General features: G+C 45.6%; 2 protein-coding genes across 4 annotated transcripts; both read right to left on the minus strand.

Moving 5' to 3' along the window:
• Positions 1-861: 861 nt before the first annotated feature.
• LOC148047246 (uncharacterized) lies at positions 862-5,647 on the minus strand. The gene is made up of 2 exons (XM_087711350.1): positions 5,521-5,647; positions 862-3,510 (listed from the first exon to the last, which is right to left on the minus strand). Exons 1-2 carry the CDS (start codon positions 5,552-5,554, stop codon positions 1,601-1,603), a joined length of 1,944 nt encoding a protein of 647 aa, XP_087567476.1. The 5' UTR covers positions 5,555-5,647; the 3' UTR covers positions 862-1,600.
• Positions 5,648-11,704: 6,057 nt separating this feature from the next.
• LOC106544844 (uncharacterized) lies at positions 11,705-19,753 on the minus strand. 3 transcript variants are annotated; one of them, XM_014061237.2, is made up of 4 exons: positions 19,678-19,753; positions 17,209-17,352; positions 15,871-15,997; positions 11,705-13,935 (listed from the first exon to the last, which is right to left on the minus strand). In XM_014061237.2, exons 2-4 carry the CDS (start codon positions 17,350-17,352, stop codon positions 12,089-12,091), a joined length of 2,118 nt encoding a protein of 705 aa, XP_013916712.2. In that variant the 5' UTR covers positions 19,678-19,753; the 3' UTR covers positions 11,705-12,088. The 3 variants fall into 3 exon arrangements, with proteins under 3 accessions (XP_013916712.2, XP_013916715.2, XP_087567368.1); XM_014061240.2 differs by lacking the exon at positions 19,678-19,753 and adding an exon at positions 19,196-19,648; XM_087711242.1 differs by lacking the exons at positions 17,209-17,352; positions 19,678-19,753 and adding an exon at positions 16,571-17,092.
• Between the last annotated feature and the right edge of the window lie 1,563 nt (positions 19,754-21,316).

Below are 21,316 nucleotides of genomic sequence, written 5' to 3' on the forward strand. Positions count from 1 at the left end.
AACAAATCCCAGGGGTATTCAAACTTGACAGCTTTAAGACTTGTGGACTTCAACTCCCAGAATTCCTTCTCTTGCTCTTCATCTTGATGATGTGCAGACGGGCAGTGGGGAGGGAGCTGGAACCGGTTCTAGATGGCACTGTAGATTTTTGGAACCTCTTCTATAGAAGAGGTTAGAACTGGCAGGAACCCACCCCGGCACCCAATGGAAAAAGGGGTTAGTTGCACATTTCACCTTGTGTGTTTGATACTTGTGTGACAAGGTTATTCTCTTGCGTTCAGCTCCAATCTGCATCAAAGCAACAGTGATATCAAGCTTAATTTAGCACCTTGGGTGGGGATCAAAGGGGCTTTAAAAGCTCAGTCTGATGGGGATGTCTGGAACCTCCTCTGCCCCTCCCACTCTATCCCAGGGCTACCAGAGGGGTATCACCCCTACCACCTTCCCTTAAGCTCTCAGAGCAGTTTAGAATTTTATAATGTCATAGTCCCTTAAGTAAACTTTTCCCATGATTTGCACATTGTGATAATCTACAATACTTTCATAGAGACTCCTTAACTAGAAACTGGAGATCTCTATAGTGTTGCTGTAACTTATTAATAATGTATAGAATAAATTGGACATTTGATACAGAAACTGCTGGTAATTGAAGACTTCTCGGCTATCCTTCTGTATTTCACCACTTATATTGAAATTTGTCCCTCTTTTTCACTGTGTTTTATATTTTTATACCTTTATTCATATGGACATTTTTTTTCCTTGTATGTACAACCAAAAATGAAGAAATAAATGAATTTAAACATTTAGGTCTTGAGTTACATATCAAAAATTGAGTGGCAAAAGAGATAAAATACTATGAAGTAATAGAATATTTATAGCTTGTTTATTTCTTGTAGACATTTCATTACCATACTAGGTAAGTATCATCAGTGCAATTTCGTAATGAAACACGTGCAACGAAACCACCAAGCTCAGAGAGCACCAAGGACCTCTGCATACCAGGAACTGCTCAATACAATCATAAACTAAAAAGTGTTTCTGATTTTTTCCTTCTATTGGCCAAATCTAGAGAGCACCGTTTTCCGATAGATCTTTTTTTTAATTAGCCCCTTTTCTGAATATCCCTTGCCAACTTTTGATTATTCAGCCTGAACATTCCTGAGACCTCACTGCAATACCATGCTATTTTGACAGGATTCCTATTTGGGCCTCTTTCAATCTTTTCTCCTTTTTCAAGCATTCCTTTTCAAACAGGGATCTCCAACCTCGTCCATTTTAAGACTTGTGGAGTTCAACTCCCAGAATTCCCCCTTCAGCATGGCTGACTGAGGAATTCTGGGAGTTGAAATTCACAAGAGGTTGGAGACCTCTGATTTAACATCTTTTCTTTGCCAATTCTACTTCAGTGATGGTCCTGAAAGGTTTCTCCACCATCCAGACATTCCTCCCAGCAGAAAGCTTTTTCTGGAAAATAAGGGCGAAATTCTTTCTCAATCTCTCCCTGAAACTCTCTGCATTTTTATGGTTCTCCCACATGGATTCCTTTAGGCCAGATAGGGCTACTCTTCCAACTGAACATTTTACCACAGACCACATATTTCTAAGTTTTTTTCCTTTTGGAAGAGAAAACAGTTGGAATAAAGCTCCCAAGTTGTGATTTTTCTCTTTTGTGGGTCTGTTCGTGTTGAGAAAGGTGATTTTTCTGGCTGAAGCTTTTTTCACACGCCACACATTTGTAGGGTTTCTCTCCCGTGTGTATTCTTTTGTGTTTGATAAGATTTGCATTCTGAGTGAAGCTCTTTCCGCACTCCAAGCATTTGTACGGTTTTTCTCCAGTGTGGATCCTTTTGTGACGAATAAAGTCACTGTCCTTACGGAAGCTCTTTCCGCACTCCGGACAGTTATATGGTTTCTCCCCTGTATGGATTCTTAGATGGATTTTAAGATTTGAACATCTACTAAAAGCCTTTTCACACTTCAAGCATTTATACGGTTTCTCTCCAGTATGGATTTGTTGATGGTATCTGAGGACAAATTTATAAGAAAATCTCTTTCCACAGTCTGTGCATTGATACGGCTTCTCTCCCGTGTGTTTTCTTTTATGAGATGTAAGGCAACTCCTTTTATTAAAACCCTTTCCGCATTCCAGACATTTATATGGTTTCTCCCCCGTGTGAATCTTTTTATGGCAACTAAAGTCACTGCTGCAACTGAAACACTTCCCGCATTGCTCGCACTTGTACGGCTTCTCCCCCGTGTGAATCCTTTTGTGCTGTAGGAGTTTATAGTTCTGACTGAAGCTCTTTCCGCACTCCAGGCATGCGTATGGTTTCTCTCCTGTATGAATGGCTTTGTGTTGGAAAAGAGTGCTATTCTGACTGAAGCCTTTCCCACATTCCAAGCACTGGTAGGGCCTTTCCCCCGTGTGAATGGTTTTATGTTGTACGAGGCTACTTTTCAGATGGAAAGTCTTTCCACACTCCAAGCACTGGTAGGGTTTCTCCCCGCTGTGAATTCTTCGGTGTTTCGCAAGGTGAGAGTCTTGCCTGAAGCTCTTTCCACACTCTATACATTTGTATGGTTTTTCTCCCGTGTGGATCTTTTTGTGGTAATCAAGGACACCGATGTCGTGGAAGCTCTTCCCACACTCTGTACATAGATACGGTTTCTCCTCCGTGTGTCTTCTTTCATGCTTCAGAAGGCTGGAACGTCCACTGAACTTCTTCCCACACTGCAGGCAGGTGTACGGTTTCTCCCCTGTGTGCGTTCGTTGATGTCTCGTAAGGTGACCGCTCTGATTGAAACTTTTCCCGCACAGCAGGCATATGTATGGCTTCTCCCCCATATGGATCCTTTTGTGGGTGACAAGGTTGGTTCTCTCAGCAAAAGTCTTTCCACAATCCAGGCACTGATAGGGTTTCTCTCCCGTGTGGATCCTTTCATGTATAGTAAGGTTACCCCTCTGAGTAAATGTCTTTTCACACTGAAGACATTTGTAGGGTTTCTCCTTTGGAGGAATTTGGGGAGGTAAAAGCAGCAATCGTTTCTTACTGAAATCCATTCCACGTCCGTATGGTTTCCCCTCTTTATGGGAAACTATATGATTGCTGAAATTAAAAGTTTCCCCAGAATTTATAAACGGTGTTTCTTGGATGTACGATGGGCGATGTAAAGCAAGGTAGGAGGTAGAGCTGATACTTTGCCCATCCTCTTGATATTCATATTGTTCTTCTTCAGTCTGGGTTGCATAATATTTAGTGAAACCAGAGTTCTCTTCGTCTCCTTTGCCGCATCTGAGATATATTCCCTTTTCTTCTCCTTGGTGAACTTCCTGGGCTGGGAGATAAAGGACTTTACTGTATCCAGAGGATTCCTTCCCTCCATTCACTTTACAGCTTTTCTTACTCCCTTGGGATGGTTCTTGACCAACAACCGTGCCTTCTTCAGATTTGATCATTCGGAATACGATTATGCTGGGCTCCTTGTAGTACTCATGCTCCAGCCCACAAGCTGATTTGAAGAAAGTGAAAAATAAAAAGTTAATCATTGCATTCATGACAGAAAAACAGTGCACTCGTTCCTTGACTTACGACTCTAATTGAGTCCGGAATAAATATCATAGCTTGTGGTGGTCATTAAACGGATCACCACGTGAAAGTGCCCGATACTATGATGTGCTTTGCAGCATTTGTTAAACAAATGTGGCAATTGTTAATCAAATTGGTTTGCTCCTATGGACATTCCTGGCAGGAATCAGAAGTAAACACCCGAAACCATCAAAAAATACCAAATGTTCTAGTCATGTGACTGTGTGGGATGTTGCAGATAACTGTAAATACAAGCTTGTTGCCAAGGGCCCAAAATGCTATCAAGTGACCTGCAGGTTAGGAATTGGCAGCCATGGAGGTGGGTGGACATAGATCAGAAATTCAGAAACAGTTCATTTATTCTTTACGGTAGATGTATGATAAAGCAAAGAAATATTGGCGTAGGATACATATCTTAATACAGAAAATTCTTAAAGTGAATATAAAGAGAAAACCAGAGACTTTTCTTTTTAGTTTAACGGAAAAAGATCTGGAAAACAAATTCGGAGGTCTGATGTTATATATGTTGAAGGCAGCAAGATTACTCTAAGCACAGAAATGGAAGGGCACCTTGATCCCCACAATGGATGCATAGCTGCAAAAATTAAGAGTTAGCAGAGATGGCTGGATCGACTGCTTTGATCAAAGAAAAATAAATATATACTTTTATTTCTACCTGGAAACTGTTTCTGGACTCTGTGCTTGAAAAAAAATGAAAACTTTGATTCTGGGTTTTACCGATGAGTTAGATTTGTTGCTATAGAAATGGACAGTTTAAACTATTTTGTAAAAATAAAAAGTTGAGGTTTGATGTAAAATGCCTTATTGTTCTGCACCAAAGGGAGTTGGAAGTCCATGCCTTTTTTTTTCTTTTCCCCCTTTTCTTTTCCTCCCTTTTCCCTTTCCCTATTTCCCCTACTATTTATTTTGCATTTTCTTTGTATGCTATATTATTAACTAATAGAAAACGGTTTAAAAGGAAACTAGAAAAACAGGTCATAATTAGCTCTGAGGAAGTCCACTGTAACTTCAAATGGTTACTAAGCAGGGAGTCAGTTAAGCAAGAATGATATTGCATATCGAAGATTCTGCTGGCTAGAAGAAACCAAACTTTCATTTAGTTATGGTTCTTGCTGAACCAATAAAGTGGCACGCAAAGCCCTCTCTGCGGGCACGTCAGCTGCCGCCCTGCCCTAATTCCTTTGCGCGTGTGTGTGTGCCTCCTGCTGGCAAGCTCGTCTTCAGGTCTCTGCTGCGCATGCATAGGGCACATGACTGGGACACAGCCACACATGCATGGGGAGCAGGGCACATGTTCAGGGAGCGCTCGCATTGCATTTTGGGGATTTGCGCACATGTGCTGGAACCAGCAGCGACCCAGGCCTGCCACGCCCCCAAACATCTTGTTTTTTGCTTCTGCACATGCGCAGAGCAATGTTTATTGCACTGTGCATGCGTGTGTGGCGCGCCTACAAGCGAACCGGCAGTAGTGTAAGCATTAAGGTAAAACAATGCCAGTTGTTCTCAGCTTTACATGGGGTTTACAAATGATTTACTCAGGGTCAAACCAGGGCCTTTTGACTAAACATGCTAGTATGAGAACTGTCACTGGTTCTTAAGCAACCTAGAAAAGTGGGTGTTTGTAAGGAACAAATGTCAGAGACATTCAGAGCAGTATCTTCCTTTCCTGAAGGGTTTTAAAGTGTCTTCTCTTGAATCAGACCAAACATCTTTACTTAAAGAATATCCTCAAACACTTAGATGAAAAAGAATCCTATGCAATATCTACAGTATCAAATCTATTTATATATTTGTTTTGGCCTTAGAAAAGTCCCAGAATGTCCTTCTCCTAACTGGAAGTTGCTTTCTGAGCCTTCATGGCAACCAAAGATTTCCCACAAATACCAGAATCCAGAGCAAAACAGGTCCTTACCCAGAGCGGCTACATTCCTAGAATTTTCCAGCATGACTTCCTCGTGCAAGGCTCTCTGGCTGGGATCCAGCAGCGCCCACTCCTCCTCCGTGAAATACACAGCCACCTCCTCAAAGGATACCAAACTCTGAAAGTCAAAGGATATGTTCCTCAGCAGAAGTCCCAGGAAGTTTCCTTCCAGATTTCCAATTTGAGTTTTGCAAGAGAGAAAATGCTCCTCTTCTGACATGACATACTACCAATGGTAGTATTATAGTAGATTTTCTAAAGATTCACAAGTGCACAACGATGGAATTAAAATATGCATGTTGAAGTAACAACATAGCCATCCCAGAGAGATTTTCTTTAGATCAAAATGTAACCCTAAATTTGAGAGAAAATGTAACCCCCAAAAAGCCAATGCAATACTAAATTGCATTAACAGAGGGATTCAATCAAGACCACGTGAGGTACTAATACTATTCTATAAAGGCTTAGTAAGACCACACCTAGAATACTACATCCAGTTTGATCACCATGCTATAAAAAGATGTTGAGACTCTAGAAAAAGTGCAGAGAAGATGATTAGGGGTTTCGAGACTAAAACATATGATGAACGGTTGCAAGATCTGAGCATGACTATAGCAGTAGCAATAACAGTTAGGCTTATATACCGCTTCATAGAGCTTTCAGCCCTCTCTAAGCGGTTTACAGAGTCAGCATATTGCCCCCAACAACAATCTGGGTCCTCATTTTAATAGATGACTATTCTAGTGAAGGACCAGGGGAGACATGATAGCATCTTCCAATATTTGAGGGGTTGTCACAGAGAGGAGGGGGCCAACCCATTTTTCAAAGTACCTATAGGCCACACAAGAAATAATGGATGGAAACTGATCTAGGAGAGATTCAACCTAGAAAGAAGGAGAAATTTTCTGACAGTGAGAAAAATCAACCAATGGAACAGAAGTTGCCTTCAGAAGTTGTGGGAACTTCATCATTAGAAGAAGAAACTGGACATCCACTTGTCAGAAATGGTGTAGGGTCTCCTGCTTGTGCAGGGGGGTTAGACTAGATAGCAATAGCAATAGCAGTTAGACTTATATACCGCTTCATAGGGCTTTCAGCCCTCTCTAAGCGGTTTACAGAGTCAGCATATTGCCCCCAAGAACAATCCGGGTCCTCATTTTACCCACCTCGGAAGGATGGAAGGCTGAGTCAACCCTGAGCCGGTGAGATTTGAACAGCCGAACTGCAGTCAGCTGAAGTAGCCTGCAGTGCTGCATTTAACCAATGCGCCACCTCGGCTTGGTTAGATGACCTTCCAACCTGCCTGGTTGGAATTAATTCCTGGCAAAATTAATCTCAAAGAAAGACTTAAAAGGTCTACTAAGCACGTGTGTTTTTATCTCCTTTTGCAATAATGTTACTTCTTCGATTATTTTGATGGGTTTAAGTAAACCTACTAATGTGTTTATAAAGGTGAATAAACAAAGGACCCAATTCCTCTTCTTGCACATCCCTAAGATGAGAAACCATAGCATAGAGTCGCTCACTGATATGGGTGTTTGTATGTCTAAGTGTGATATATAAACATAATAAAAATAAAATAACTTTCCTCTTAGATACAATACTATAACCTGTTGCTTAACCTGCGTTCATAAGAACCTTAAATACTCAATTGATCCCATAAATGAGTTCGATTTCTCCAAATGTTGCATGTCAACAAGCAACTTGAACACAGGACCAAGCCGTTAAATCTTGATCACATTACTTGATCACAATCTGCATTCAGTCTCATGAAAAAACAGATCCCCAAATGTTTCCCAGCTCTGATGAAATTTCCTACCTGAGCAGTCACTGATCTACCACAAAGAGGATTTTGATTCTCTTCAGAATTATTCCTTCCCAATAACTGCTCCATAGAGGGACGGGAGAGAGTTTCTCTTCCTTCGGGAGGTACCAAGACCATCTGCTTCAAGGGCTCCTGCATCTGAAATTAACAGCCGGAATCACAGAAGAACGAAAGTTAAAACAATTGAGCATTGGAAGAAGGGGATTCTTTTCTGCCTCCAAAGCTGGATCACTTTATATCCCTGGGTGGAGATGCAAACTGCCCATGGGATTCTTTGGGGTTATTCCACCTGGAGAATAATCTGAAAGGGGAAATAGCACATTGGGTTTGAAAGCGGAGGGAAACCAAAGTCTCTTCTATGGTTACTGCCTGCATTTGTGTCTTCAAAACTGGACGGGGTTATATCCATAGTTGGAGATGTGAATTCCCTTGGGATTCCCTTCTTTCTCCTGTGGAATATCTGGACTGGGAAACAAGACTCTTGGACTGAAAGTGGAGGGAAACTTGAAAGCTGGATTTTGAAGTTTGCTTTTAAATTAAACTCCCCCTTCCCTCCATCTCTTCTTGATTTTAAGGTATTTCTGTAAGGGTCTGATGGTTGAACAGGGGTTTGGACTAGATGACCTCCAAGGTCCCTTCCAACTCTGTTCTGTGATTCTTCTATCGTTACAACTTGCATTTGGGTCTCCAAAGCTGGGCTGTATTATAACCAGAGTTGGGGATGGGAATTCCCTTCTTGCTGTGGGATAAACTGGACGGGGAAACAGGACTCTGGGACTGAAAGGGGAGGGAAACCAATGTCTCTTCTATTGCTACCTGCCACCTGCGTTTGAGGCGGACCACTAGTTAAAGGAAATAACGCCACGAGGAGATCCTCCGGGGGGGGGGTAGGGATCAGCTTACCTGCAGCCTCCGTTCCTGGGCACGATGAGGGCTGAGCGGGAAGCCTCCAGCCAGGACCGCCGCAGCCCGGGAGTAGCTCTCCGCCATCTCCGGGGGCAGCCCGGCCAGGACCCGCTCCGGGATCCTCCTCCTCTCGAGCCAGCCGGGGGCGAAGCTGCTGCAGGCGGCTGCAGAGCGCCCGGGGCCCCGCCGACGCCCGGCAGCGTAAAGCGGCGGAAGCTCTCGGCCTCGGCTTCGCTGCCGATTCCCCTCCCCGCCTTCCTACCCGAGAAAAGCGGGATCTCGCTTCGTCCCGTTCTGGATTCGGGGAAAGCGCAGCTGCCATTCACTCCGGGTCTCCGCCTAAGGGAAACCTGGGACTAGGGGCGAGAGAGAGCGCTCCTTCCTAGAGCGTCGACCCTCCCTCTCCTGCCCTCCTTTGAAATGTCCCCGGAGGCCGCCCCCTCCCTCCCTCCCTTCCTACCCCTTTCCTGCACAAGGCGACGGCTGTCAAAGCTCTCTCGCGCATGCTCCGTCCCACTCCCAAGGGAGGAAGCTAATGAGCTGTGTGTGTGTGTGGTTCCTGCGGCTTTGGAAGAAGCTCAAGCAGCCTCTGGGGAGGGGATCAGCATAGGACTAGAGCTTGGAGGTCTTCTAGTCCAGTGGTCTCCAACCTTGGCAACTTTAAGACCTGTGGACTTCAATTCCCAGAATTCCTCAGCCAGCTTTGCTGGCTGAGGAATTCTGGGAATTGAAGTCCACAGGTCTTAAAGTTGCCAAGATTGGAGACCACTGTTCTAGTCCACCCCAATCCCCCCCACCCCTCCAGCAGGAGAACCTTTCAGAGAGGTTCTTCAAAACTGGATTCCAGTTGTGCTCCAAGGAGGGAGCTGTTGTCATGCTGTCTAATTTCCCTCCTCTGACTTACAAGTTTTGTTTAGTGGCCGTTCAAAGTTACAACGGCACTGCAAAATGTGATTTATGACCCTTTTCCAGTTACCCCGGTGATTAAAATTTGGATGTTTGGCAACCCATTCATACTGATGGCTGTTGTGGTGTCCCAGGAGCCCTTTTGCGACTTTCTGACAAGCAAAGTTCAGTTTTGGTCGCCACGATAAGAAAAGATGTGGAGACTCTGGAAAGAGTGCAGAGAAGAGAAACAAAGATGATTAGGGGACTGGAGGCTAAAACATGAACGGTTACAGGAACTGGGTATGTCTAGTTTAATGAAAAGAAGGACTAGGGAAGATATGATAGCAGTCTTCCAATATCTCAGGGGTTGCCACAAAGAAGAGGGAGTCAAACTATTCTTCAAGGCACCTGAGGGTAGAACAAGAAGCAATGGGTGGAAAATAATCAAGGAGAGAAGCAACTTAGAACTGAGGAGAAATTTCCTGAAAGTGAGAACAATTAATCAGTAGAACAACTTGCCTCCAGAAGTTGTGAATGCCCAAACACTGGAAGCCTTTAAGATGTTGGATAGCCATTTGTCTGAAATGGTATAGGGTTTCCTGCCTAGGCAGGGGGTTGGACTAGAAGACCTCCAAGGTCCCTTCCAACTCTGCTATTGTATTGTATGAAGTCAAGTGGGAAGCCAGATTCACTGAACAACTGGGACACTCACTTATCAACTGCGGTGATTCACTTAACAGCTGTGGGAAGAAAGTTTATGAAATGGGGCAAAACTCATCACTTCTGGGCTCCATTGTGGTCGTAAGTCGAGGACTATCTGTATTCTTAAGCTGTGATGGGGGCTCCCTTATTGGAAGTTTGGGATCCAAGATTGGACAGGAATTTGTCTGGCCTGCCAAAGGATTCCTATCCCGTGCTGGGATCCCACTAGGAAACCTCCAAGGCACCTCCCAATCTTAGGAATCCATAGTGGAGATGGGCTATTTCTTTGGATTTCTTCTTACTAAACAAAATCTTACTAATTTTGTTCTCATCTTACATAGCAACCGTTTGAACCAGAGGTGGGTTCCTACCAGTTCGCACCAGTTCAGTAGAACCGGTTAGAAGAGGTTCCACCAGTGGACCCGGAAAACAGGCCACACCTATAGAAGAGGTTCCAAAAATTTTTGAAATCCACCACTGACACACACACACACACACACACACACACACACACACACACACAGACTCACACAGAGAAAGAAAAAGAGAAAGAAAGGACGAAATAAATAAAAAAAGAAAGAAAGAAAAAGTGAGAGAGAGATGAAATAAAAAAAGGAAAAAGGGACAGACACAAAAGGAAGGAGAGAGAGAGAGAGGGAGAGAGAGAGAGAGAGAGAGAGAACACATGGGCGGCAACAGGGGTGGGTTTCAACCGGTTCGCGGTGGTCCCTGTGAACCGGTTGGTCGGCGAACCCGGAAGTAAGTAACTTCCGGGAACGGCGAAGGGCGCACCCGCCCGCCCACGGTCCTTACCCGGTTTTGACAAGTTCTGCGCTTCCACGCATGTGCAGGATGCATACAGCGCCTGCGCAATCCTCCAGGAGCAGCTGGAGCGTCGCGCAGACGCTAGTACGCATGCGTGCGCCGCGCGCGTGCATGAGGACGCCGCCGGCCCCGTTCCAACTGAATCGGTTGGAACGGGGCGAGAAACCCATCCCTGGGTGGCAAGCCACTCCCACCAGGTCACATGGCCAGCAAGCCACTCCCACAAAGGAGGCCACACCCACAGAATAGGTTCGAAAAAATTTGGAAACCCACCACTGGTTTGAACCTATGATGGATGTCCCTGGGGATACTTATACTCCTGTTCCAACAGACACATATACCCCCAGTCACATGATCACATTGGGTGCTCAGCAGCCAACCCACATTTATCGCTGTTTGCAGCATGCTGTAGTCATGTAACTGCATTTTACGTTTTTGCCAGAAAGCAACTTCTACTTTTCAGTAAAACTAAACCATAGCAAAGTGTCGGCTCACTTAAGGACCACTGCAAAAAAGAAAAAAAAAGGTACAAATGGGTGTACTTCCAAAAGAACTAAAGCTTTTTTCCCAAATAAGGAGTTATTTATTATCACCCCATTCCTAAGAGGTCCGTAAAAGGGGCATGCATAAGCGCACCAGCATCCCTACTGTCCCCATTTACTTGTATTCATTTCTTTCGTTCCTGTCCATGTTTATATTTATACCTGCTATCTTGTACATGTTTGACAAACTAATAAATACAAATACACTTCTTTCAGTCTCGGGCTTTGACCAGAAGGGAAACAAACTTCGTCATTTCATGAGTTATGGATAAAAATATCTTATTTACGCCTAGAGATTGATAAGAAAAAAAGAGGAAAAATTATCTATACTTTTACAAAAGATACATCCCTAGAAAGTCGCATGTTCCAAGAGAAAGGGGAAAAAAAAACCCTCATTTCATATAGATTCTTCAATAATTAAATTAAGAGACAACTCTAATCAAATTTTTGAATAATTGTCTAAAATAAGCTTGTGGAGATGAGGAAGTTGGTATTAGCCTTTATTAAGGTTGGAGTCCGAGATATTTGTGTATCCGTCAGTTTCACACTATTATCACAACATTTTTAATCCGTGCAGCACATCCAAACTCGTATTGTTGTGGGTTTAGGGTCAGTCCTGGAGTTTGTAAATATGCGAGGTGTTTCTCCCAAAATAAGATCTCTTATGGGAAAATAAGGGCCTAAATTCAAAGGGAGATTTGAATCTTTTCTCAGAGTGGGCATTTTTATTCTCACACATGGTTTCTTTTAGGCCTGATCATGTTACTCCTCTGATTGAACATTTTTCCACGGTACACATATTTATATTATTCCCCCCATACCCCCATGGTCCTTTTTTCAGGGGAAAAGGTTTAGAAGGAAAGCTTGGGTCTTACGTTTTTTCTCGTTTGTGGATTCTTTCATGTTGTGAAAGGTGATTGGTCTGATTGAAGCTTTTCCCGCAATCTGCACATTTGTAAGGCTTCTCTCCCGTGTGGATTCTTTTGTGCTTGACAAGGTTCGCGTTCTGTGTGAAGCTCTTTCCGCATTCTGTGCACTTATACGGTTTTTCTCCTGTGTGGATCCTTTTATGGCAAAGGAAATTACTGTATTTACAGAAGCTCTTTCCACAGTCCGTGCACCTGTAGGGTTTCTCCCCCGTGTGGATTCTGACGTGGATTCTGAGACCTGAATGTCCACCGAATTTCTTTCCGCATATCAAGCATATATATGGTTTCTCCCCAGTGTGGGTTCGTTGGTGTCTTGTGAGGCAATCCCTATAGGAAAACCTCTTTCCGCACTCTGTGCATTTATATGGCTTCTCTCCTGTGTGTTTTCTTCGATGTGATGTAAGCCGACTGCTTTTATTAAAACCCTTTCCACACTCCAGGCAGGTATATGGTTTCTCTCCTGTGTGAATCCTTTTATGACAAATAAAGTCACTGCTGCAACTGAAACTCCTTCCACACTCCTTGCACTGGTATGGCTTCTCCCCTGTGTGAATCCGTTGGTGTTGCAAAAGTTTATAGTTCTGATTGAAGCATTTCCCACACTCCGCACATTTATAGGGATTTTCTCCTGTGTGAATTTTCTTATGCTGCAAAAGGCTACCATTGTGACCGAACCGTTTCCCACATATAACGCACCGGTACGGTTTTTCTCCCGTGTGAATCCTTTTATGGCATATAAATTGACTGCTCTGATTGAAACTCTTTCCACATTCCGGGCACGTGTAAGGTTTCTCTCCAGTGTGAATTCGTTTATGTTGCAAAAGGTTGCTTTTCTGACTGAAACTCTTCCCACACTCCAAGCACCGGTAGGGTTTCTCTCCTGTATGGATCCTCTTGTGTTCCACAAGGTGACAGTTTCGCCTGAAGTTCTTCCCGCACTCCAGGCATTTGAATGGCTTTTCTCCTGTGTGGATCCTCATGTGGCACAGCAGGACACTGTTGTCCCTGAAGCTCTTTCCACACTCCGTACATATGTATGGTTTCTCCTCCGTGTGGCTCCTTATGTGCTTCACCAGATTCGAACGTCCACTGAACTGCCTTCCACACTGCAAGCATGTGTAAGGTTTCTCCCCTGTGTGGGATCGTTGGTGTCTCGTAAGGTGACCGCTTTGACTGAATCTTCGCCCACATACCAGGCATACGTATGGCTTCTCCCCTGTGTGTGTCCGTTCATGTATGATCAAGTTTCCTCTCTGAGCAAATGTCTTTTCACACCTCAGACATTCATATGGTTTCTCCCTCGGGGGAATTTTGGGGGGTAAAATAAGTAATTGTTTCCTACTGAAATCCACTCCACACTCATATGGTTTCTCCTCTTTATGGGAAATTATATGACCGCTGAAAGTGAAATTCTCCCCATAATTTATAAATGCATATGGTGTCTCTTGGCTGTACGATGGGCGAGGTAGGGCAAGGTAGGAGGTAGAGCTGATACTTTGCCCATCCTCTTGATATTCATATTGTTCTTCTTCAGTCTGGGTTGCATAATATTTAGTGAAACCAGAGTTCTCTTCGTCTCCTTTGCCACATCTGAGATATATTCCCTTTTCTTCTCCTTGGTGACCTTCCTGGGTTGGGAGAGAGAGGACGTCATTGGATGCCGGAGATTCCTCCCCTCCGCTCACTTTACAGATTTTCTTAATCCTTTGGGATTGTTCTTGACCAACAAGCATGTCTACTTCAGACTTGATCATTTGCTCCCTGTAGTTCTCATGCTCTTGTCCATAAGCTGATTTGAAGAAAGCAAAAGCCATAAAAAGAAAAAGAAAAACAAGTCTTATAAATTGTTCATGAACAAAAAGCGCTGCAAACATTGTTTCTCGCATAAACAAAATTTTGCTGGTCTCGTCTATGTATTCCTAGAACACTATAAATTTATGATTTCCTTTAAAAGCCATGTGAATGCTGAGAAGATGCTAAACTGCCAATGCAGGCAGTATCACTGCAGAAATATGAATTTCAATTGCTTGTGTAGTTGCTGTGTAATGGTTTATAGTACGAACTGGATTCACCGCTACTTACATTCTTGAAATCGTATCAGGCTTCTCTAACAGCAGTCTATGCAACTATCTTGGGCTGAAGCACTCAAAGGGGGGCGGGGAAACCCACTTATTTTCAACCTTGCGGGAAGTTTAAAAATGATTTACTCAGAGCCAAAAGAAAGACCCTCTGACTTAACTGCCAATATGAAAAATTCTCACCGATTTTCAGACAACCTAAGAAATTGGAGGGCTGTAAAGAACAGATGTCAGGGACATTTGGCTCAGTACCTTCCTCTCCTGAAGCTGTTTACTGTGTTTCCCCAAAAATACAACCTGGCCTGATAATAAGGCCATGCCACATTTTTCTAGTGGGCAAAAATATAAGCCTTCCCCTGCAAATAAGTCCCCTGGACCACCCCCCACCTCTGGACAGGCAGAGCGCCGCTCACCAACCTGGCAGTATCCCGAAGGTGCCAAGCTGCGGGAACTGGGGGGGAGGCAAAGGTGATCACGTTGCTTGGCACCTTCGGGATACTGCTAGGTTGGTGAGCAGCGCTGTGCCCAGCTGAAGAGGGGGGTTGCCGGGCACAGTCTCAGGGGCGAATGGTTGTGTAACCACAGCCATGAAGCGACCACGCTTACGAGCAGCCACCCGGCAAACCCCCTTTCCAGCTGGGCACAGCACCATTCACTGACCTAGAGGTATCGCCAAGCCACGTGAGTGCCTGTTTGCCGCCGCCTGGCTCCCGTGGCTTGGCGCCTTCGAAATGCCAGTGAATGGGGCTCTGCACAGATGGAGAGGGGGGTTGTGCGAGTAGCAGTTCCGCTCTCGCTCACGTGCGTCCCAGCCTCACAATGCCCTGGCCCAGCTCTCCCTGCAGAGCCAGAGCACCTCTGCTGTCGCCGCCACCACGACCACCATCCCAGCATGGCTTTTCCAGCGGCTTCCAAACCGAGTCTTCCAGCAGTGGCCGCTCTGGGCGTACGCTCTATGGTTGTGGGCCAGCTGCCGGCAGAGCGTTCAACCATACAGCGTACACCTCTTTTTTGTGGGTAAAAAGAAAACAAGACCCTGTCTTATTTTCGGGGAAATACAGTAGGTTACCTGCTCTACAATCAGATCAGAGAGAAACTACACTCTTCACTAAAGAACTTCCTCAAACACTCAAATAATAAAGGTTCCATAAAGCAGGGGTCTCCAAACTGTGGTCTGTGGCCCACTACCGGACCGTGGGCTAATCGCCACTGGGCTGCATGAGAAGACGCCCCACTTGTGTGAACCTTGTCCTGGATCCACTTGTGCAAGTGTCCTCATGGACACTCATAGCCCCACTTGTGTGAGCCTTGTTGCGGGTGCTCATGGCCCCACTCATGCTCATGTTGATGCAAACATCGTATGCGCTCATGCATGCACACAGAGAAACACATGTGCTGGCCCCTCCCACAAAATCATCCCATCCTCTCTTACCCCCCCCCCCCCGCCTCCAGTTCCAGGTTGCCAATCCGGTAAGGTTGAGGGAACTGTGCAATAAAGTATCTCTAGTATCAACTTCTACGTAAATTTATTTTCATCTTAGAAATAAAAAGGCCCAGAATGCCCTTCTTCTAGCTAAAAGGTGCCATCTCACCACATGGCAACAATTTCCACCATTATTTGAACCCAGAGCAAAGTGGAGCCTTACCCAGAGCGGCCACACTCCTAAAATTCTCCAGCATGACTTCCCCATGTAAGGCTCTTTGGCTGGGATCCAGCAGCGCCCACTCATCCTCTGTGAAATACACAGCCACCTCCTCGAAGGACACCGAATCCTGAAAGTCAAATGAAACATTCCTTAACAGAGACTCCAAAATGTTCTCTCCCAGACTTTCCAACATCCTAAAAATGAGTTTTGCAAGAGAGAAAATGCTCTTCTTTTGGACATGATACTAGGTTTTATCGCTGCCTTTCCAAAGATTTCATATTTCATATGTGCCACTTAATTTGGTTAGAATTTAATGTTAATGCTGTTCTCTTGCTATAAATAGACTTCTTTGGTTGTTTTGTGAGTACTCCCAACTAATATATTAATAGCTAGATGATAACCCGGTATTTATTTTTCCAACCCTCCTTCCATGAACGTCTCCACAATTTCTAATGTTGGATTTTCCCCCTTACCAGAGGGAGCCCTCTTGTGGAGTACTGTGAAGCCATTACCATGGCAACTCCACAGCGCTCCAAATATCATCCAAAATTCAATCAGAGTTCAAGGCAGAGCTTTCCTCAAAGTTCCAATTTATTAAGAGAGGCACGTTGGCCCATCTGTGGAAAACCTGAATCTGAAAGCTTCCTGTGTTTCCCACCCAGTTGAAATGTCATGATCTTCCCCCCTCCCCACCACGCACCCACAAGTCCATCACATGGTCCAATCTTCCACTGCCATTTTGGCAGTTCCACCAATCCAGTTCCGGTCAGGTTCAGAGGTGCAGAGACAAAAGATGACCTTGGTTTCTAAAAAGGATTTTTTTATTTTGACAACAACACATTCTACTCCTTACTATTCCTCCTCCCAATTCCCCACTAATGAAACAGCATCGTAAAATAAGACAGAGTGTGGCAGGCCAAAGATCCTAAAAGGAACCGGCTGCAGGCCTGACATGCTGTACAGTTGAAGCCATTTTAAGGCAGTACAGTAGAAGCCGTTTTAAGACACAACATGCTGTATACAGAACACACACCCCGAGGGGTGTCTTACCACTCTCCCCCCTGAGTATTTTTTTCCAGAGAGTAAGTCATCTGTGTAGTGATTCCTCTTCTTGCATATGCCTAACATTGCGAGGCATTTGTTTTAAGGCACAAAACCCCCACAAACATGGAAGTGATTCTATAAATATATTCAGCTTCTAATATGTTGCGCTTCAACAGTGAACTTGGAAACCATGCCAATGAATCCTGATCTCAACACTTGACCTCCTTATCATGATCTGCATTGAGTTTCATGACAGAACCAGATCCCGAAATGTTTCCCTGTTAGGTTCCCCACCTGAGCTGTTGCTGATCCATGACAACGAGGATTTTGATCCTCCTCAGAGATGCTTCCCCAGAGCTGCTTCATAGAGGAGGGATGAGAGAGAGCTTCTCTTCCTTCAGGAGTTACCAAGACTGACTGCTTCAGAAGCTCCTGCATCTGAAATCAACAGCCGGGATCACAGAAAAATAATTAGATTAAAACAACTGAACATAGGATGAAGGGGATTCTTCTCTCTCTCCCCCCTACCCCAACTGGAGCATGTTATATAGCAATAGCACTTAAGGCTTATATACCGCTTCACAGTGCTTTACAGCCCTCTCCAAGCTGTTTACAGAGTCGCTATATTGCCGCCACAACCTGAGTCCTCATTTTGCTGAACTCGGAAGGTTTATAGAGGTTTATAGAGGTTTATTTGCATTTGTAGGCCGCCCTTTTCCCTGAGGGGACTCAGGGCGGCGCACAGAAAACCAGGGAAGGGGCGATACAACGTTGAGACAACAACACATAATAAAATAATGAGCAACATGCATACAACATTCGGGCGGGGTAGCAATCCTTATCCCCAGGCCTGACGGGCGAGCCAGTTCTTCAAGGCTGTGCGGAAGGCCTGGACGGTGGAGAGGGTACGAATCTCTACGGGGAGCTCGTTCCAAAGGGTCGGGGCCACTGCTGAAAAGGCCCTCCTCCTTGTAGTTGCCAGCCGACACTGGCTGGCCGATGGAATACGGAGGAGGCCTAATCTATGAGATCGTATAGGTCGTAGGGAGGTAATTGGCAGAAGGCGGTCTCTCAAGTATCCAGATCCACTGCCATGTAGGGCTTTATGGGTGATCAATAGCACCTTGAAGCGCATCCGGAGATCGACAAAGGAAGGACGGAAGGCTGAGTCACACCTTATATTCATAGTTGGAGATGCAAATTCCCTTAGGATATTTCTCCATGTTGTGGAATAATCTGGATGGGGGAAAACACGACTCTGGGACTGAAAATCATGTGATGCCACAACGGTTATTAAGTGTGAAAAATGGTCGAAGTCACTTTTTCCCCAGTGCCATTGTCACTTTGAATGGTCACTAAAGAAATTGTTAAGTTGAGGGCTACCTATAATCTGGATGGGGAAAGAGGGAATTCTGGGACTGCAACTGGCGGGAAACCAGAGCGTCTTCTATTGATAGGACCTGCCTTTGAGCTGGGCAAGGGAACTGGATCTTCCTCCCAGGAGGGGATACCTGCTTCCCCTCCTGGACTGGAGGAGAGCTGAGCAGGAAGCCCGAGTTACAACTTGCATTTGGATATCCAAAGCTGGACGGGGTTTTATCTATAGTTGGAGATGGGAAATTCCCTATTAGTCTTCTCATCGTTCCTATCACCCATCTCCTCCCACGTATGACTGCAGGATGATAACTTTATCGCTTGTATCCTTACGATTGATATTGTTATTGTTTCCTGATTGCTTATTTGTACCCCATGACAATCATTAAGTACTGTACCTTATGATTCTTGACGAATGTATCTTTTATGTACACCAGAGATAGTCAACCCTTTTATAACTACCGCCCACTTTTGTATCTCTCTTAGCAGTAAAAATATTCTAACCGCCCACCGGTTCCACAATAATGGTGATTTATAAAGTAGGGAAGTAACTTTACTTTATAAATTTATAAAGCAAACCCCTACCGCCCACCATGAAAGCTGGAACGCCCACTAGTGGGCGGTAGGGACCAGGTTGATTACCACTGATGTACAGAGAGGTTATGCATCAAAGACAAATTCGTTGTGTGTCCAATCACACTTGGCTAATAAAGAATTCTACTTCTACTTCTATTCTTCCTGTGGAATAAACTGGATGGGAAACAGGACTCTGGGACTGAAAGGGAAGGGAAAACAAAGTCTCTTCTATTGCTACCTGCCACCTGCATTTGAGGCGGAGGACAAGTTAAAGGAAACCACACCACGAGGAGATCATCCCGGGAGGGAATATCCCCCTCACCTGCCTCACCTGCCTCCCCTCCTGGGCCGGAGGAGAGCTGAGCGGGAAGCCTCCGGCCAGGGCCGCCGCCACCCGGGAGCAGCTCTCCGCCCGGCCCTCCTGCAGCCACCCACCCACCCATCTCCGAGGGCAGCCCGGCCAGGATCCGCTCCGGAATCCCCCATCCCGCTCCTCCTTCATCCCCGGGAGCTCGGCTGCTCTTCCTCCTCCTCCTCTCGGGGCTTCAGCGAGCTTGGGGCGAAGCTGCTGCAGACGGCTGTACAGCGCCCGAGACCCCGCCGAGGCTCGGCAGCCCAAAGCAACGGAAGCGCTCGGCCTCTAGCCCGGCGGCTCCTCGGGGAGGCTCTGACTCCGGCCCGGCCTCCTCCTTCTCCTGGGGCTCAACGGCGCTGTTGCCGACCTCCTTCTCCTCCTCCTTCCATCGGGATGCCCCGCCGCGTCTCTAGCCCGCTCCTCTCCTCCCCTGCCCGGCCGCTCCGCTGCAGATTCACCTTCCCCGCCTCCTCCTCCTCCTCCTCCTCCCCCGGGAAAAGCGAGATCGCGCTTCCCAGCGATCAGGAGAAATGCAGGTGCTACCGATTCCCGGGAATCCGCTCACGGGGAAACGCCCCCCCCCCCTGCACTCCTCCGGGAGGCTGGTGCTACGGGTGAGAGAGAACTCCTTCCTAGAGAGGCACGGCTCCTCCGGCCTCTCTCTCCCTCTCTTGATCCTCCCCTTTAAACATGTCCTTGAAGGCTCCCCCTTCCCCCCACCTTCTTTCCCGCAGGAGCCCCCTGCTTGTCAAAGATCCCTCTTGCGCATGCTCCGTCTCACTCCTGGTCATGCTGGGTTTTTGATTCTTCTTGCTCCTTTCTGGTCTTTGGAAAGAGGAGGGGATTCCCCCCCCCCCCCCAGTACAGCCAGCAATAGCGGTAGCACTTAGACTTATATACCACTTCACAGTGCTTTTACAGCCCTCTCTAAGCAGTTTTACAGAGTCAGCCTATCACCCCCAACAATCTGGGTCCTCATTTTACCCACCTGGGAAGGACGGAAGGCTGAGTCAACCTTGAGCCTGGTGGGATTTGAACTGCCGAACTGCAGTTAGCAGCTGAAGTAGCCTGTAGTACTGCACTCTAACCACTGTGCCACCTCAGCTAGTCCTCGACTTATGACCATAATGGAGCCCAACATTCCCTCGGCCAAGTCAGATGTTTCTTTGTGACCCGTTTTGCTACCTTTCACACCACAATTAAGCGAATCATTGCAGTTGATAAAATTAGTACCACGGTTGTTAAGTGAATCCGGCTCCCCATTGTCTTTGCTGGTCGGGAGGTCGTAAAAGGGGACCACATGACCTTGGGACACAGCAACGGTCCTAAGTATGAAGCAGTTGCCCAGCATCTTTAATTTTGATCACGGGGGAGGTTGTAACTCTAAAAAATGGCCGTAAGTCACATTCAGTGAATGGTCATTAAGTGAACTGCTGTTGGTCGAGGACTACCTGCATTTGAGTCTTTGGGCTCCTTACAGATCTTTTAAAAGTCAGGATCCCCAGTACAGCTAGTCCTCAACTTACGACCACAATGGAGGCCAACGTTCCTACGGCTAAGTGAAACATTTGTTAAACAAGAGGGACAAAAGAGAAGAAGAGCCCCCAAAACTAGACAAGGCATATCAAACCACAACTGGGCAAGAGCCACTGGTATCACAAACTTATGGCGTGGCTTTGACCAAATGGACGGGATGGCAAATAAACCCTATCGTTTAATGAGTTATAGATAGATAGAAGCATCTCACTTATGCTAGGAGATTTAGGATACCAAAAAGAAGGAAAACCATCTACACTTTTAAAGAAGATACAGCCCCAGAGAATAGCATTTTCCATTGGAAAGGAGGAAAAGAATAAATTCAACAATTAAATTAACGAAGAACTCCAGCCAAATATTTGAAGAGTTGGCTAAAAGTAAAAGATTTTGGAGAGAAGGACGTATATATCTGTCTTTATTAAGGTCCGTTGAGGTATTTGTGCATTGGTCAGTTTTACATTATTATCATGACATTTGTGTAACATTCACCTGGATTCTGTCACACTTATTCTGTACTGTGGGACAGTGCTGGCCAAGGTTTTCCTCTCTTCTGAGGGGCAC

Source organism: Thamnophis sirtalis, unplaced genomic scaffold (genome assembly GCF_051295495.1).
Source record: "Thamnophis sirtalis isolate CommonGarterSnake01/CBP01778 unplaced genomic scaffold, rThaSir2_p1.2 scaffold_3, whole genome shotgun sequence".
NCBI classification, from domain to species: domain Eukaryota; kingdom Metazoa; phylum Chordata; class Lepidosauria; order Squamata; family Natricidae; genus Thamnophis; species Thamnophis sirtalis.

Coding starts and splice junctions, on each gene's coding strand:
- LOC148047246 (XM_087711350.1), bottom strand. CDS start 5,554: ATGCTGGAAAATTCTAGGAATGTAGCCGCTCTGG. Junction 3,511..5,520: donor TAGGAATGTAGCCGCTCTGG/GTAAGGACCTGT, acceptor TCTTCAAATCAG/CTTGTGGGCTGGAGCATGAG.
- LOC106544844 (XM_014061240.2), bottom strand. CDS start 19,366: ATGAAGGAGGAGCGGGATGGGGGATTCCGGAGCGGATCCTGGCCGGGC. Junction 17,353..19,195: donor CGGCCCAGGAGGGGAGGCAG/GTGAGGCAGGTG, acceptor TGTTGATTTCAG/ATGCAGGAGCTTCTGAAGCA. Junction 13,936..15,870: donor TAGGAGTGTGGCCGCTCTGG/GTAAGGCTCCAC, acceptor TCTTCAAATCAG/CTTATGGACAAGAGCATGAG.